The sequence below is a fragment of the Callithrix jacchus genome, chromosome 5 (genome assembly GCF_049354715.1).
Source record: "Callithrix jacchus isolate 240 chromosome 5, calJac240_pri, whole genome shotgun sequence".
Taxonomy (NCBI): Eukaryota; Metazoa; Chordata; class Mammalia; order Primates; family Cebidae; genus Callithrix; species Callithrix jacchus.
Genome location: NC_133506.1, coordinates 74,212,372 through 74,229,757, shown reverse-complemented (window position 1 = coordinate 74,229,757; position 17,386 = coordinate 74,212,372). Strand labels below are relative to the sequence as shown.

The following is a 17,386-nucleotide window of genomic DNA, read 5'->3' as shown; positions in this document are numbered from 1 at the left end:
TCCCAACCGTTGCCCACTTCTTGCTAAACCCAAATCCTTTGATTCACTCCCATACCTGAATCTGTTGTGCCAGTTTCACAAAGGGTGTCAAGTAGGATGACTTGGCAAGGTGCAGGATGGACTCAATGTGCTTCACTCCCTTCTTCACCAGCTGTTTACTGATGCCAGACAAGTCCATGCATCGGTTGCGCCAGAACTCAATCTCCTCCAAAGGACCTAAATTTTCTCCTGTCTCCACGGTCTCCTGGGCACTGAGCACCTCCTTTATCTGCCGGGTCCAGTGGATCATGGAGGCTGCAGGGGAGAGTACAGAACCTCCTGCATTTCTTTCTTTCTTTTTGAGACAGAGTTTCGCTCTGTTGTCCAGGCTGGAGTGCAATGGTGCAATCTAGGCTCACTGCAACCTCCACCTCCTGGGTTCAAGCAATTCTCCTGCCTCAGCCTTCCAAGTATCTGGGATACAGGCATGCACCACCATGCCCAGCTAATTTTGTATTTTTAGTAGAGATGGGGTTTCTCCACGTTGGTCAGGCTGGTCTTGAACTCCCGACCTCAGGTGATTGCCCACCTCGGCCTCCCAAAGTGCTGGGATTACACGGGTGAGCCACTGAGCCCAGCCAACCTCCTGCATTTCTTCACACTGCTTGCCAATAGCATCCTTCCCTCCCTGCAACCCTGACAGAGACCTCCCAATCCACCTCCACTGTCAGCATCTGGGCTTCCCCTTTCCCTCGCCGCTGTGATCTCTGGGTGACACTGGCAATGCCAGCCACTCACTCTCTAGCCGCTGTACCAGCTCTTTGTCCTTTACCACCACCTCAGGCTTCATGTTCATGGCCTCTGCAGGGATATAGAGGACCGTGTGCCCCTCCAGTTTGTACCGAGTGTCTAAGGAAAGGAAAGGACTGTGGAAGTCCACAGAAGGGATGAGCTCTTGCTGCCCCAGCAGGGATCACGGTTGATGATCATGGGGGGCCAGGACATATATGCATCACAAGAAATTGTCATAAAATAAAATCAAAGATCTGTATGGCACCTTCAACACTCTCTACCACGAGACATGCAAGTCCACCCACTGCCCCCATGGCACGTATATTTCCCTTTCTCCCATATGTACTCAGAAATTTCCAAGTCTGCTGGGCACGGTGGCTCACGCCTGTAATCCCAGCACCTTGGGAAGCTGAGGCGGGCGGATCATGAGGTCAGGAAATTGAGACCATCCTGGCCAACATGTTGAAACCCCGATGCTATTAAAAATGCAAAAATAAGCTGGGTGTGGTGGCGCGCGCCTGTAGTCCCAGATGCTTGGGAGGCTGAGGCAAGAGAATCACTTGAACCCAGGAGGCAGAGGTTGCAGTGAGCTGAGATTGTGCCACTGCACTCCAGCCTGGCGGCAGATCGAGCCTCCATCTCAAAGAAAGAAAAAAAAAATGGTCCAAGTGTAAGCTGGAGCAGGTCTGGCCAACCAGCTCTACAGCAGAAAACTCCCAATTAGAAGGCGAATCTTGTACCCTATTCTACCCATTCAATAAGCATGCTGAATACTTCCTCCATGCAGGCTCTCAAATGTATGTCCCACCACCTCACTGGTTGTACAGTTGGGGGACACTAAGGAGAAACGAGTCACTCTGGTCTTCCCACTTACCTGTCAGGCAGGCCAAGAACCTGTGCAGATGAGAAGCAAAATGATTTCGAATGCTCTCAGGCCAGGCTGTATTTGCAAAGATCTGAGGGGCAAAGACTCCACTGAGCAGCCGAAGCAGGGCTGGGATATAGGGGCCCCGCACTGTCCCAAACTGCACAGTTGCCTCAAAGTTTTCCGGGGTGATGGGGACCGGTACTTGGCGAATGAAGTAGACAAGCTGTTTCTGGGTCTGCATGGAAGACAGCAGATCAGAGTTCAGTCTCCAGACTCAGCCATGACACCCAGTCACGAAAGCCTGGCTGAGTTCTCTGTCAAGTCCCTCAAGGTATCCTAATCCTTCTTTAAGAGGAAATGCCATGAAGTGCTTTGTGTTCTTTTCAGGAATATAAGATTCCACATCCAGAGATGTGGGGAGGAAATGCAGAGAGTATGCTTTGAGACTACAGACTGTACATTTTGTCCAATTCGACTCCGGAACATAGTACAGTGCCTGGCATATAGTAGATGCTCAATGTTTGTTGGATGGATAAATGGATGGATAGGAAAAAGGGGAAGGCCGGGAGTGGTGGCTCACACGTGTAATCCCAGCACTTTGGGAAGTTGAGGTGGGTGGATCATGAGGTCAGGAGTCCAAGACCAGCCTGGCCAACATGGTGAAATCTCATCTCCACTAAAAATACAAAATTTAGCCAGGCATGCTGGTATGAACCCATAATCCCAGCTACTCGGGAAGCTGAGGCAGGAGAATCGCTTGAACCCGGGAGGCAGAGGTTGCAGTGAGCTGAGACCGCGCCATTGCACTCCAGCCTGGGTGACAGAGGGAGAATCCATCTCAAAAAAAAAAAAAAAAAGGATGGAATGGATGAAGCACTTCAACCAATGGAAAAAGCAGAAAGGAGAAGGACTGCAAGGAAGAGACAATTATCTAGCATTTTCCATTCTGGTTGCATATATTTCTCCCCAAATTTTTCATTTATGCTGCAATTTTGCTTATAGTGAGTTTTTGTTGTTTACACATAAAAACACATATGTTTCATGTAATTGAATAGAAAACTCCTTAAAGTTCTGACAGCTACATACATAGAAAGTCCATTCCCATCCTAATATCAGACTCATCTGTTTTGTTTTTTTAGTGCTTTTGTGACTAGTCTTGACAATTTATTTAATTTTTAAAACAAAGTAAAACACAAGGAAGAAATTAATAATCATCCATCTTCCTACTACCCAGAAATAAATATTGGCATTTTATGTCCATTTTTTAAAAGCTTAACAACTATTATTTTTGTGAAGATGACATATGTTAATTATAAATAATTGGAACAATGAAGAAAAATACAAAGATAAAAGTTAAAATGTCATCTAAAATTCCACCACCTAAAAATTAATATTGTTAATATTAGAGAAAACATTATTCTACATATTTCTCTATAGCTATATACATATAAAAATTTTAATTAAAATCATTATTTTTAAATAGAATCAAGCTGTTTTAATTAAAAGTATTAAATTTAATTTTACTTGAATTTAAGTTAATAAAATGAAATAGAAGTAGCTATAAAGGAATTGCTGAGCTTCAAATAAATGCTTCTTCATCCAGAAGAGAGGTTTCTTCCCAAAGGACCCCTTTGTAAGGTGATAAAAGAAAAGAATTATGGGCCGGGTGCAGTGGCTTATGCCTGTAATCCCAGCATTCTGGAAGACCAAGGCAGGTGGATTACCTGAGGTCAGGAGTTCAAGACCCGCCTGACCAACATGGTGAAATCCCTTCTCTACTAAAAAATACAAAATTAGCTGGGTGTAGTGGTATGTGCCTGTAATCCTAGCTACTCAGGAAGCTGAGGTAGGAGAATCACTTGAACCCAGGAGGTAGAGGTTGCAGTGAGCCAAGATTGCACTGCTGCACTCCAGCCTCGGTAACAAGAGCGAAACTGTTCCAAAAAAAAGATTATGAAAAATATTATGAGTTTTCTCACTAACTTTCAATTTTGAGTTCTATTAACTCAGTGCTTTGAAAAACCCTATCCAGAATCCAATCCAATATCACACATGCTCATGTCTCATAGTCTCCTTTAATTTTAAACCATTCCCCAATCTTTTTCTTTCATGGCATTGCTATTATTATTATTGTTACTTTTTATTTGAGACAGACTCTCACTCTGTCACCCAGGTTGGAGTACAATGGCACAATCTCTCACTGTAGCCTCTACCTCCTGGGTTCAAACAATTCTCCTGTCATGACATCGATATTTCTAATAGTCCAGGTCAGTTTTTTTTTCCAAAACGTCTCTTAATTTGGATTTATCTGATTGTCTCTTTATTGTCAGATTTAAGTTAAATATTCTTAGCAGGATTGCCACATAGGGGATATTCCTAAAGAATTAATTTTTCCTACAATTGTAGTAGCTTAACAAAGATGTATATTGACATTAAACACCGTGTAACAGATTTTGTGGAATACAGTGTGTCCTTTTTAATTCCCAGATTTAGTTCCATCTGCATTTCAGGGAAATTCTTTGTATCTTATCTTTGCATTTGTATTGTTTCATTTGTTGGCTCTCTATACAAGATCATCTGTGTTTGTCTTTCATATCTGTTAGCTCCTCTAATTGTGTTAATGTCCTTCTGCATACACTGTGATTACCTCAAGCCTCTGCTCTGTCAGTGATAGGGTTTTGTGGGTTAGCAATTCAGTTCCTTGCTGTTTCCAATCTACTAGTTTTGTAACATGCTGCTTTATTCATTTCCTAAAATTCTCAATCTCCCTTTTATCTCATTCTCGAATTTTATCATTTCAGTGCTCAGCTTTTTTTAATTGAATTCCTGATCTTATGAAGCTGTAGTAGAACATGGTGCTGCTGTGAGGAATCTCCTCCTGTTCATTCAGTTATGTTTTCCTCTTTTGCACGCTTTGTTCCTCTTTTTGCTTTGATGTAATGGGCTTGAGTTGCCATGCAATTTCTTTTCATTTTGCTCGTGCTTGGGTAGCAAGCATGTGAACTCATTCTTTTTGCTCTAATGTACCGTGGGTGACTTGACCTCCCACTGTGAGAGACGAGTTTATTTTTGCCCCTGGAAGTCAAAGTGAAAGGGTTGGGTGTTTTATGTTTTATTCACTTTTCTTTGGCCTAAGAGAATTGCCTCAGGGAATGGACAGGTGGTTAGTGCTAATTTAAGGCAGGAAAAATCTTTGTTAAAACACCTAGGCTTTTATTCTTTTTTTTTTTTTTTTTTTGAGATGGAAGTCTTGCTATGTTGCCCAGGCTAGATTTGAACTCCTGGGCTCAAGTGAATCTCCTGCTTCAGCCTCCAGAGTAGCTGGGACTAAAGGCAAAGGCCCATCTTTCTCTCTAAGATTTTATTATACTCTTTTTTTTTTTTTGAGAGGGAGTTTCGCTCTAGTTACCCAGGTTGGAGTGCAATGGCGCAATCTCGGCTCACTGCTACCTCCGCCTCCTGGGGTCAGGCAATTCTCCTGCCTCAGCCTCCCGAGTAGCTGGGATTACAGGCGCGCGCCACAACGCCCAGCTAATTTTTTGTATTTTTAGTAGAGACGGGGTTTCACCATGTTGACCAGGATGGTCTCGATCTCCTGACCTCGTGATCCACCTGCCTCGGCCTCCCAAAGTGCTGGGATTACAGGCTTGAGCCACCGCACCCGGCCTATACTCTTTCAAGTTCATTCCCTGTAGCTAGGGGAGCACTATGCCTGAGGCAGGACATTTCTTTGACTTGGTGCATATGCTTTTCATTGGTCACCCCTTTTTAAAGTGTATTAAATTAAATTATACTTCCTTGTTTACTCTCAGGGCTTTTTTGTGGGGTTTTTTTGGTTGTGTGGTTTTTTTTTAATTTTTCGGTGGTTTTACTTTTTGCTCATTTTATCAGACATTCAAAGGTAATAATTTTTTTAAAGAAAATACTTTATTATGTCATAAAAAAGGCATCAACTAGATTCATACTTGTTTGAAAAAAATTTGAAAATTTATTCATTAGACAGTATGTGGGCATCCTGTTCCACATGGGAATGAGAAGATGCTATAGGTTCTCTAAGTATTGCACAGTCTGAAAAAATAACAAAAAAGGGGAAGGGAAGGGAAAAAAAATCACATGATATTGGGAACCTCTCACATTATGAATAATCTATCAAGAAACATTTAAAAAAGAAAACCCTTCGTTTCTACAATAGCTTTGAGTTTATAGTTCTTGGAATGACTGTATTCCATTGAAGACATCTCAGTAACAGGAAGCTGTTTTAGCAATCCTATGTGCAAATATTAATAAAAAATATATAAAATAATGCAATTAATCTCTTGCCATCACCCCAGCAATCATGACATTTCTGAGAACGGTTTTGCTTGAAAATGGGTTAAGCTGTAAGTTTTGTCTGAAGCTCCATCTCTGCAACCCATTTGAGTGCAACATCCACTAGAAGCTGAAATCCACTAAAGTTCTGGTTGAGGTCCAGCAGAGTAGGGGGAGGAGTGTTGAAAAGACCACTCTGTGTATTTGTACTTGGTCCAGATTTACACGTGTCCTCTGGGTATGTGAGAGAGGTGTCTGTGAAGTTGCTGGCCACTATCTGCTATATATCTGTGTTTTGTCCCACACCAACCGACTGGCAGAGAGAGAAAGGGACATCTTTCAATGCATTCACAGTGGTATGGCAGATCACTGATGGACGAGCCAATACTGATCCCAGGGATGATGGCTGAGGAGACAGTGGCCTCCCTAGGGTTGGGTTTGGCCCAGCTGTACAGGAATGAAACGGGGTCTCCTCTAGAGCTGACATGAAGTTTCTGACGCCCATCACAGACTCCATGGAGCTCATTTCGGAAATCTTGGCTCCGCAACAGGAAATTGTGAACTGATTTGGATCTTTGCCATCCTTTCTCAGCATGTCAGGGAGGAGCCTTCGGCAGGCGTTGATGAACCAGTTACAGACCTGTAGTGTAGAGAGTGTGTTTGCTGGGACAGCAGTGCTTTTTCTTGCTTGGAAGGATAGGCATTATAATGGTGCTCATACAGCCAGTCCCAAAGAATCTGCACAGACTCCTTGGGTAGGTTGCCCCTTCTCCTTCTCTTGCTTGAGCCAGTGGATGAAGAAATGTCCAAGGGAATGTCCATACTGTCCTCATCCTCACTCTCATTGCCAGATGCTGCAACAATACCTTTCTTGCCTTTCATTCTGGAACTCCTCTCCCAGCTCGAGGCAGGGCTGGGGTCTCAAGGGGCCAGGAGCAGCGACCCAGGGGAGAAGCGATCGTCTCCTTCACAGCTGACTCTCCCTTAACTTGTAGGACGTGCTACAGCCGTTATTGCTAAACAGGGTGCTCTGATCCCTGGCGCCCACTCCTTGAGTGGAATTCAAGTGACACTCTGGCTTCCTCCCGCCAGGATCTTCCGGCAGCCGGCCGGGGGATCTCCCTTGCCCAACTCTCTCTCCTCCCCTCTCCGCTCCTTTGTTCCCTGCTCCTGCTCAGCACACCTCGGTGCTCCAAAGGTAATAATTTTTTAAGAAAGTTTCCATTGGCCATCTTTTTTTTTTTTTGAGACAGGGTCTCGCTCTGTCACTCCAGCTGGAGTGCAGTGATCATACCTCGCAGCAACCTCCACCTCCCAGGCTCAAGTGATCCTCCCACCTCAGCCTCCAAAATAGCTGGGACTATAGGTGTGCACCACTATGCCTGGCTAATGTTTGTCTTTTTTGTAGAAATGGGGTTTCACTACTTTACCCAGGCTGGTCTCAAACTTCTGAGTTCAAGCCATTAGGCTGCCTCGGCCTCCCAAAGTGCTGGGATTACAGGCACAAGCCACCACACCCAGCCTCAATTGGCCATCTTCACCCAGGAGAATACAATTAAGTCTGATAGCTATTTAGAATATATTTCAGCCAGGCTGAAATATATACAATGGCTCACACCTGTAATCCCAACACTTTGGGAGGTTAAGGCAGGTGGATCACCAGAGGTCAGGAGTTTGAGACCAGCCTGGCCAACACAGTGAAACCCCGTCTCTACTAATAATACAAATATTAGCTGGGTGTGGTGGTATGCACCTGTAATCCCAGCTACTTGGAAGGCTGAGGCAGGAGAATCGCTTGAACCCAGGAGGCAGAGGTTGTGGTGAGCCGAGATTACACCATTGCACTAGCCTGGGCAACAAGAGTGAAACTCCTTCTCAAAAAAAAAAGAATATATTTCAACATGGTAAACAGATTTTTTTAATTGAAAAACTTCATGTTCCATATGTTTCCCAATTCTATTCATTGAATAATCCATCCCTCCCCATAGATTTTTAAACGCCATTTTTTAATAGAAAATGCTTATATATCTGTTTCTGTACTTTCTATTTTTTTGTATTTCCCTTTTTTTTTTTTTTTTGAAACAGAGTTTTACTCTTGTTGCCCAGGCTGGAGTGCAATGGCACAATCTCAGCTCACTGCAACTTCCATCTCCCAGGTTCAACCAATTCTCCTGCCTCACCTTCCCAAGTGGCTGGGATTACAGGTGTCCACTACCATGCCCAGCTAATTTTTGTATTTTTAGTAGAGATGGGGTTTCTCCATGTTGGTCAGGCTGGTCTCAAACTCCTGACCTCGGGTGGTCTGCCCACCTCGGCCTCCCAAAGTGCTGGGATTACAGTGTGAGTCACCACGCCCGGTCTCGTATTTCCTATATTTATCTACTGTTGCTTATAGAGTACATTTTTGTGCTTTCAATGTTTCTTTACTGTTGCTTATGATGCATATACTCCTGCCCTACAACTCTATTTTAATTACTGTAGTTTAATGATTTTCATATTTATGAGTCTCCCTATTACTTTCCTTCTTCATCATCATCTTTGCTATTTTCTTTTTCTTTTTTTTGAGATGGAGTCGCCAGGATGGAGTGCACTGGTGCCATCTCAGCTCACTGCAACCTCTGCCTCCTGGTTAAAGTGATTCTCCTGCCTCAACTTCCTGAGTAGCTGGGACTATAGGCGCGCACCACCACAACGGGCTAATTTTTGTATTTTTAGTAGAGACGGGGTTTCACCATGTTGGCCAGGACGGTCTCAATCTCTTGACCTCATGATCCACCCACCTCAGCCTCCCAAAGTGCTGGGATTACAGGCGTGAGCCACTGTGCCCGGCCATCTTTGCTATTTTCATGAATTTTTCTAGATATATTTTAAAATTCTTTATACAAGAAATTATCAACTGTGGCATTTAGGCAGTATGACTAGAGTTGCATTAAAATGATACTTTTTTCTATAAAACGATCTTTATGATATTAAGATTCCTACTCAGAAATAAGTTGTGGCTCATGATTTCTTCAAATCATTTTTCATGGCCTGCAACAAAGTTGTTTTCCTTCATATAATTCCTACTTGCATATTAAAAGTTATATTCAAATATATTTAGCAAATTTTAGTTTCTTTTGTAAATGAAATATTTTTTCATTGTTTGGTGGCTGATTACTGCCAGTGCGTGGGGCAAAGCCTCTTCTGCCCATGTTCAATACAGAATGCTTCACAAACTGTGTCACTGTTGCGCAGGGCCATGCCAATCACCCTCATCCTTTCCACTTTTGTATACATGCTGCCAATAAGAGCAAAGCAACTGCCTTTTAACTTTTCCAACATTTTATTTTCAAAGTATTCAAAGATATATACAGAAAAGTTCAAAGAGTTTTGTAGTAATGACCTGTACAACCACCACCCAGATTCTACCAGCATTTTACTAGCCATCTTTCTTTTAACTGTCTCCCTACCCTAGGTTTACCCTTGCCTAATGTATTCTCTGCATTGTTGAAATAGTTATCTACCTAAACTATAAAAGACTTCAACAGCGCTCTCTGGGACAGCGGCCAAATTCTCAAGTATAACATACAAGGTCCTTCACAAGCTGACCCCAAGCCCCTTTCAGTATCATTTCGCACTACTCCTCTTTTCTTTGTACATGGAGTGGTCTTTGCTGAATAGCTCTTACGTAGTCTTGATGAAATCCTACTTACCCTTCATCCCAGCTCAAATTGCACCTCCACCATCAAGCCTTCCCAGAATTCCACTGGCTCCATTAGTTGCTCCCATAAAGCTCCTATAAAGCTTTGCCCATGATCACAAACTATAGTAAATATTGGCTTATATGTCTGTCTTCCCCACTAGACCATGACAGCATCCTTGCCACCAAGTAGGGTGCCTGACACAGTGGGGCTCAATAGGCTGTAAGCACAAGAAATGACAAGATGATGAAGGATGATGAAGGAACTAAGAGCCCTCAGCTCCCTGTAGGACCATCTCTGATCTGGGAATGTAGGATACGCACCTGTACAGGCATGCCCAGCTCTAGCTTCAGCCCCAAACAAGGGTCAATGAAGATGGTAAGGATGGATTCTGTAGGGTCCTGGGCAAAGTGTTCCAGAACGGCATCGTGCTCCTGTGTCCACACGGCATCCACCAGTCCCGTGAGCACAGCTCGGGAGAGGAAGAGGGGCTTCTATAAAAGGAGAGCAGACAGAGGACCAAAGTAACTACAACTGTTGGGATGTCATTCCTCTCATCCACAATTGCAGGTGAGGACATGGGAGATGACAGAAGCCAGACAGGTTCAGAATGGTGAGGAGAAACTGAACCATTTAAAAAAAAAAAAAAAGAAAGAAAGAGGCCCAGTGCGGTGGCTCACGCCTGTAATCCCAGCACTTTGGGAGGCCGAGGCGGGCGGATCACGAGGTCAAGAGATCGAGACCATCCTGGCCATGGTGAAACCCCATCTCTACTAAAAATACAAAAATTAGCCGGGCGTGGTGGCACGCGCCGGTGGTCCCAGCTACTCGGGAGGCTGAGGTGGAAGAATCGCTTGAACCCAGGTGGAGGTTGCAGTGAGCCGAGATTGCGCCACTGCTCCAGCCTGGCGACAGAGTAAGACTCCGTCTCAAAAAAAAAAAAAAAGAACACAGAGGGAAACTGGGATATTATCCTTCCAACCCAAGAGATTATCTTTGTGCCGGTGGTTTTTAAAAATATCGGCACTGGATTTCAAAGGTAAAAGTGAATGAAGGGAATGTGTAGGATAGTAGCCTAGATCAAGCAATTAGGAGCAGGGAAACCATGAGCTAGAAAAGGGAGAAGGGTATAGAAGCAATTTCTTCACCATGGCATCCGAAAGCAGTGTAAGATACTGGGTAAAGTCAATTGGTGCAGCAGTAAGGAAAAAGTGAGGGGGAGAAAAGACAGAAAAACACCAAAGAACAAATTGATTAGAAGGAAAATATATTGCAAACGGTAGCAAGCAAAAAACTTAATCTGTAGAACTCTACTAAATATAGGGCCAGGAGTGGTGGCTCATGTCTGTAATCCCAGCACTTTGGGAGGCCAAGGCAAATAGATTACCTGAGGTCAGGACTTTGAGTCCAGCCTGGCCAAGATGGCAAAACCCCTTCTTTACAAAAAATACAAATATTAGCTGGGTGTAGTGACACATGCCTGTAATCTCAGCTACTTGGGAGACTGAAGCAGGAGAATCGCTTGAACCTAGGAGGCAGATATTTCAGTGAGCCGAGATCACCCCACTGCACTCCAGCATGGACAACAAAGTGAGACTCTGCCTCAAAAAAACAACCAACCAACCAACCAAAAAAAAAAATATATATATATATATAAATATATACACACATATACACACACACACACAAATTAGCTGGGCGCAGCTGCTCATGCCTATAATCCCAGCACTTTGGGAGGACGAGGTGGGAGGATCACCTGAGGTCAGGAGTTTGAAACCAGCCTGGCCAACATGGTGAAACCCTGTCTCTACTAAAATTACAAAATCAGCTGGGCGTGGGGATGGCTGCCTGTAATCCCAGCTACTCAGGAGGATGAAGCAGGATAATTGCTTGAATCTGGGAGGCAGAGGTTGCAGTGAGCTGAGATCATGACACTGCACTCCAGCCTGGGTGACAGAGCAAGACTCTGTCTTGAAAATAAAGAAAGAAAGAAAATCAGAAGATATGAAGATACAGCTCAGTGAACTTGTGAAGTCTTTTCATCTTTCATCTTAAAAGAAGGAATCTCTCTTAAAGTTTCCAGGTCAAGAAAAATTAATAGTGATCTTTCCTCTAATACATATAGACAGGATGAACTAATGAGAAAAACACTAGGAACTCAATAAATAAATAGACAAAAGGAGATGAAGAGATGTCATTTATTTAAATGCAAATATAAAAAAATATTTTCACTCGAAATCAAATACAAATAAAAATAACAAAGAAGGCCAGTCACGGTGGCTCCTGCCTGTAATCCCAGCACTTTGGGAGGCTGAGGCAGGTGGGTCACCTGAGGTGAGGAGTTCCAGACCAGCCTGGCCAACAAGGTGAAACCCCATCTCTACTAAAAATACAAAAATTAACCCAGCATGGTGGCATGTGCCTATAGTCCCAGCTACTTGGGAGGCTGAGGCAGGAGAATCGCTTGAATCTGGGAAGCAGAGGTTGCAGTGAGCTGAGATTGCGCCATTGCACTCCAGCCTGAGTGACAGAGCAAGACTCTGTCTCAAAAAAAAAAAAAAAAAAAGTAAATCATTTATTGCCTATTGCCTATCATTTTTTTTAAAAAATCCTTGCTAAACAGATAATACCCAGGCCTGGAAAGGTGTCTTATTAGCATGAGGGCAAAAAGTACAATGCATTTGGAAAGCGTTATGTATTAAAAGTGATAGAAATGTTCTTTATTCTTTGATTCAGTAACTCCACATACAGGAATCTATTTTAAGGAAATATTAAGTATTTCAAGAGTGTTAGTTTTACTTATCGTATTCACGAAAGTATTAAGAGAGCAAAAATTAGAAATGGCAAAATGGCCAAGAGGAATGGTTTAACTACGCTACCTGCATAGAACACAGAACACCATCTGGTCTTGAAAAATGCTGTTTGCAAAAAGTGGTGCCCTGAGGCTCACATCTATAATCCGAGCTCTTTTGGGGGCTGAAGCAGGAGGATGGCTTGAGTCTGGGAGTTCAAGACTAACCTTGGCAACACAGTGAAACCACAATCTCCACCAAAAAAAAGTTTTTTTTTAATTAGCCAGGCATGGTAGAACATGCCTGTAGTCCTAGCTATTCAGGAGGCTGAGGCAAAAAGACCACTTAAGCCCAAGAGTTCAAGGTTACAGTAAGCTATGATCGTTTCAGTGCACTCCAAATTGGACAACAGAGAAAAAAACCTGTCTCTTAAAAAAAAAGTTTACAAAAAGTACATAACATGAAGAATAACAGCTGGGCATTAAGGCTCACACCTGTAATCTCAGCACTCTGGGAAGCCAAGGTGGCCAGGAGTTCAAGACCAGGCTGGCAAACCTGCTGGCAAAACCTTGTTTCTACTAAAAATACAAAAATTAGCTGGGTGCCTGGGCACAGTGGCTCATGCCCATAACCTCAGCACTTTGGGAGGCCGAGGCAGGAGGATCACTTGAGCCCAGGAGTTCAAGATGAGTCTGGGCAACACAGTAAAATCCAATCTCTAAAAAAAGAAAAAAATTAGCCAGGTGTGGTGGCAGGAACCTGTAGTCCCAGCTACTCAGGAGGCCGAGCCATGAGAATCCCTTGAGCCTGGGAGGCGGAGATTGCAGTGAGCCAAGACTGTGCAACTGCACTCCAGCCTGGGCGACAGACCAAAACTCTGTTTCAAATAATAATAACAATAAAAAAATTTAAATATTTTGTGAAAAGGCATAATACAAAACTATAACATGATACACTCAGGATTATACAAAAGCAAATTTACAAGCCTGTGCCCAAAAAGAAAATATATATCAAAATACCATTATTATATATATATTTTTTGAGACAGAGTTTTGCTTTTATTGCCCAGGCTGAAGTGCAGTGTCACAGTCTCAGCTCACTGCAACCTCCACCTCCCAGATTCAAGCAATTCTCCTGCCTCAGCCTCCCAAGTATCTGGGATTACAGGCTCCCACCACCACACTCTGCTAATTTTTGTATTTTTTGTAGGGGGGAGTTTCACCATGTTGGCAAGGTTGGTCTCAAATCCTGACCTCAGGTGATCCACCCACCTCAACCTCCCAAAGTGCTGGGATTACAGGCTAGAGCCACTGTGCCCAGCCAGACATGAAAATATTAATATTAAATGTTTTGGCAGTAACGCTATGAGTTTTATTTTCTGTTTTACTTTTCTGTTCATTCTAATTTTTTTCTTCGATAGTTATTACTTTTCTTTCCCTTTTTGAAAAATTTCAAGGTCATCACTGTATTCTTCTCACCCAGGTAACTATGGTCATGACTAAGATTTGATGCAACTTGGAAATAAAGAAGCAGAGGTCATTTAGTGCCATTTCCCAAGGGGACTGAAGCAGCTCCTCTAAATTCTTCAGCCAAAGAAAAGAACTGAAGGAAAGTTGGAAAGAGAATGTCTTAGAAATTAGTATCCAATTGACTGGGCATGGTGGCTCCCGCCTGTAATCCCAGCACTTTGGGAGGCTGAGGTAGACGAATCACAAGGTCAGGGGTTTGAGACTAGCCTGGCCAATATGGTGAAACCCCACATCTACTAATAATACAAAAATTAGCGGGTGTGGTGGTGTGCCCTGTAGTCCCAGCTATTCAGGAGACTGAGACAGAATAATTGCTTGAACCTGGGAGGCGGAAATTGCAGTGAGCCAAGATTGTGCCACCGCACTCCAGCCTGGGCAACGGAGTGAGACTCCATCTCAAACAAAAAAGAAAAGAAAAGAAATTAGTATCCAATTAGGACAATTATCTTCCCAGCTCATTCAACTTGTTCAGGTATTCACCCACATGATGAAGAAGCTCATCACAGTTTGACCCAAGGTGGGGAAACAAGAGACAAGAGAGACCTGTTCCTTACTTAAAGCCCTCCTCTTGCCTAGCGAAGGCACAGATGACTGTATTTTACTCAGTGAACTGAATTTGTGGTGAGTGGTAGGCTAACAGCAGAGAGGAGGTAGAAGAAGAGAGAATTCTTCATGCACCATCCACAACTGACCCTTTGATTACCAGTTCTTGAGGAAGAAGATTTGTCACAGGGAAGACCCAAGCCTACCACATCTGCCTCAGGCTCCACGGATTCTTCACTCTGTGTTTGAGGTCCCTCCAACAGTGGCTCTGGGAAGAATAAAGATACAAAAAGGAAGGCATTCCTTGGAAAGTTAAACATAGTCAGCCTGCCTCGACCTCCCAAAGTGCTGGGATTACAGGCATGAGCCACTGCGCAATTCCACTTCTAGGTAGACATCCACGAGACCTGAAAGCAAGGACTCAAAGGGATATTTACATTCCAGTGTTCGCAGCAGCATTATTCACAACAGGCAAAAGGTGACAACAGCCCAGTGTCCTCTAACAGAAGAATGGATAAACAAAGCGTGATGTATACAGGCAGTGGGATATTATTCAGCCATCGGAAGGCATGGCGGTGCGCTTCATGCTGCAACACGGATGAACCTTGAAGACACAATGCCAAGGGGAAGAAACCAGTCACACAAGACTACACATGGTCTGATTTCGCTTAGATGCAACGTCCAGCATAGGCAAATCTATAAATACAGAAAATAGATGAGTGATTCCCAGGACCTGGGGGGAAGGGGGAACCAGGAGTGATGCTAAAAGACGAGGCTCTGATGCAACTTAGAAGTAAAGATATAGGAGTCACCTGGTGCCAATTTCTCAAGGTGCTTCAAATGGCTTTCTTTTGGCGGGATTAAAATGTTCTAAAATTAGATAGTGAGAACATTGCACAGCTTTGTGAATCTACCAAAAACCACTGAATTGTAGACTTTAAAAGGGTGAATTTTATAGTCAGTGAATTATCTCTCAACTTAATGTAAAAAGCTGACTGGGGCTGGGCGTTGTGGCTCATGTTTATAATCCCAGCACTTTGGGAGACCAAGGCAGGTGGATTACCTGAGGTCAGGAGTTCAAGACCAGCCTGGCCAACATGGTGAGACCCTGTCTCTACTAAAAACACAAAAGATTAGCTTGGCATAATGGTACATGCCTGTAATCCCAGTTACTTGGGAGGCTGAGGCAGGAGAATTGCTTGAACCCAGGAGAAAGGTTCAAGTGAGGTTGCAGTGAGCCGAGATCACAGCACTGCACTCCAGCCTAGGCTACAGAGCAAGATTCTGTCTCAAAAAAGAAAAAAAAAACCTGACTAGGGTAGGGGTGAGGGAATGAAGGTGGTTAGTACTAAGGTTATTCCAGGCATGCAGCTTCTGGCCCTCCTTCTTCCCCCACTCCCCTTCCCACATGGAGAAGTTGAGGCCCACAGGAATCAGCCCTTCTCCAAACCACTGGCCTGCTGGGCATTCAATTCTGCACGCCCACTCTGGGCTCCCATAAAACCCAGGGGGCTCTGTTTCTCTGCCTCCTGAACTACTGGTCACACAGGAGACTGAGGTAAAACTGGTGGGTTTCCCATCCCCAAGGAGCTGAAAGGAGGAAGGAACAAATGAGATATAACCAAACGCCTTTAGGGAACAGGACACTCCACTCTGACTTCCAGAAAGGAAAACTAACAGGGGAATGAGGCACAGAGGCCAAGGCAGGAAGGCAGGAAAATACAGAATAGGGGATTTTGGAGCGTAGTGGTAGGTGAGATGATCCAACTCCCTTGGGAAAACTGCTGGCATTCAGATTCCAGACAAGAACTAGGCCAGGGGAGGCCAGGTATGGTGGCTCATGCCTGTAACCCCAGCACTTCTCAAGGCCAAGGCAGGTGAATCACTTGAGGACAGGAGTTTGAGACCAGCCTGGGCAACATGGTGAAACCCATCTCTTCTAAAAATACAAAAATTAGCCGGGTGTGGTGGCGCATGCCTGTAATCCCAGCTACTCTGGAGGCTGAGGCAGGAGAATGACTTGAACCCAGGAGACAGAGGTTGCAGTGAGATGAGATCGTGCCACTGCACTCCAGCCTGGGCAACAGAACAAGAGAAAAATAAAATAAAATAAAAAAAAGAACTAGGCCAGGGGAAGGAGACGGACACAATGTCAAGAGTAAACTGGTTTTGTCTTTCACAATACAATTGATATAAAGTCTGCAATATGCCATGCCTCTAGGATAATGATATATAATGTTGATGGACACATACAGTGAAAAAAAAAACCAAGCTTGAGAATGATAAACAACAATGCAGGATAGTGGTGACTGCTGGAAAAGGGGATTTGGAGAGGGGCAAAAAGATGGATTCAAGGCCAGGCACAGTGGTTCACCCCTGGAATCCCAGCACTTTGGGAGGCCGAGATGGGCAGATCACAAGGTCAGGAGATTGAAACCATCTTGGCCAACATAATGAAACCCCATCTCTACTAAAAAAAAAAAAAAAAAATTAGCTGGGCCTGGTGGCGCATGCCCGTAATCTCAGCTACTCAAGAGGCTGAAGCAGGAGAATCGCTTGAACCAGGGAGGAGGAGGTTGCAGTGAGCCAAGATCAAGCCACTGCACTGCAGGCTAGTCACAGAGCTAGACTGTCTCAAAAAAAAAGAAGAGGGATTCCCTTGTTACTGTCATGATTTATTCACACATTAGGTGGGAGGTACATGAATGTTATTATATTGTTTTCTATACTTCTTCTGTTTTGCCTGTAATATAGCTCTACAATCCCTCATCCAAAACCCTTGGAGTCAGGTATATTTCGGAACTCAGAACTGTAATATAGTAAGGGAAGGAAGGCGGTTAGTACTAAGGTTTTTCCAGGGTTGTAATAACCCACCACTACTTCCTAGTGGGCTCC

General features: G+C 43.9%; 1 protein-coding gene and 1 pseudogene across 14 annotated transcripts in view; both read right to left on the bottom strand.

The window, feature by feature from the left end:
• The window catches only part of DNAH2 (dynein axonemal heavy chain 2), a 122,808-nt gene that overhangs the window by 99,754 nt on the left and 5,668 nt on the right, over nt 1–17,386 (bottom strand). For 9 of the 14 annotated variants that reach the window (XR_013535558.1, XM_035299890.3, XM_035299895.3 and 6 more), the window contains exons 3-7: nt 14,641–14,759; nt 9,951–10,121; nt 1,646–1,874; nt 778–888; nt 56–294 (exon numbers count right to left, since the gene is read on the bottom strand). Coding sequence is in view for 13 of the 14 variants with exons in the window: in XM_035299890.3 (XP_035155781.1) it covers nt 56–294; nt 778–888; nt 1,646–1,874; nt 9,951–10,121; nt 14,641–14,759 (869 nt within the window). In the remaining variant the exon portion in view is untranslated. The remainder of the gene's footprint in view (nt 1–55; nt 295–777; nt 889–1,645; nt 1,875–9,950; nt 10,122–14,640; nt 14,760–17,386) is intronic. The other 5 variants (XM_035299894.3, XM_078372924.1, XM_078372925.1 and 2 more) reach the window with 4 other exon arrangements.
• On the bottom strand, nt 5,882–6,966 carry LOC144582571 (homeobox protein TGIF1 pseudogene; annotated as a pseudogene).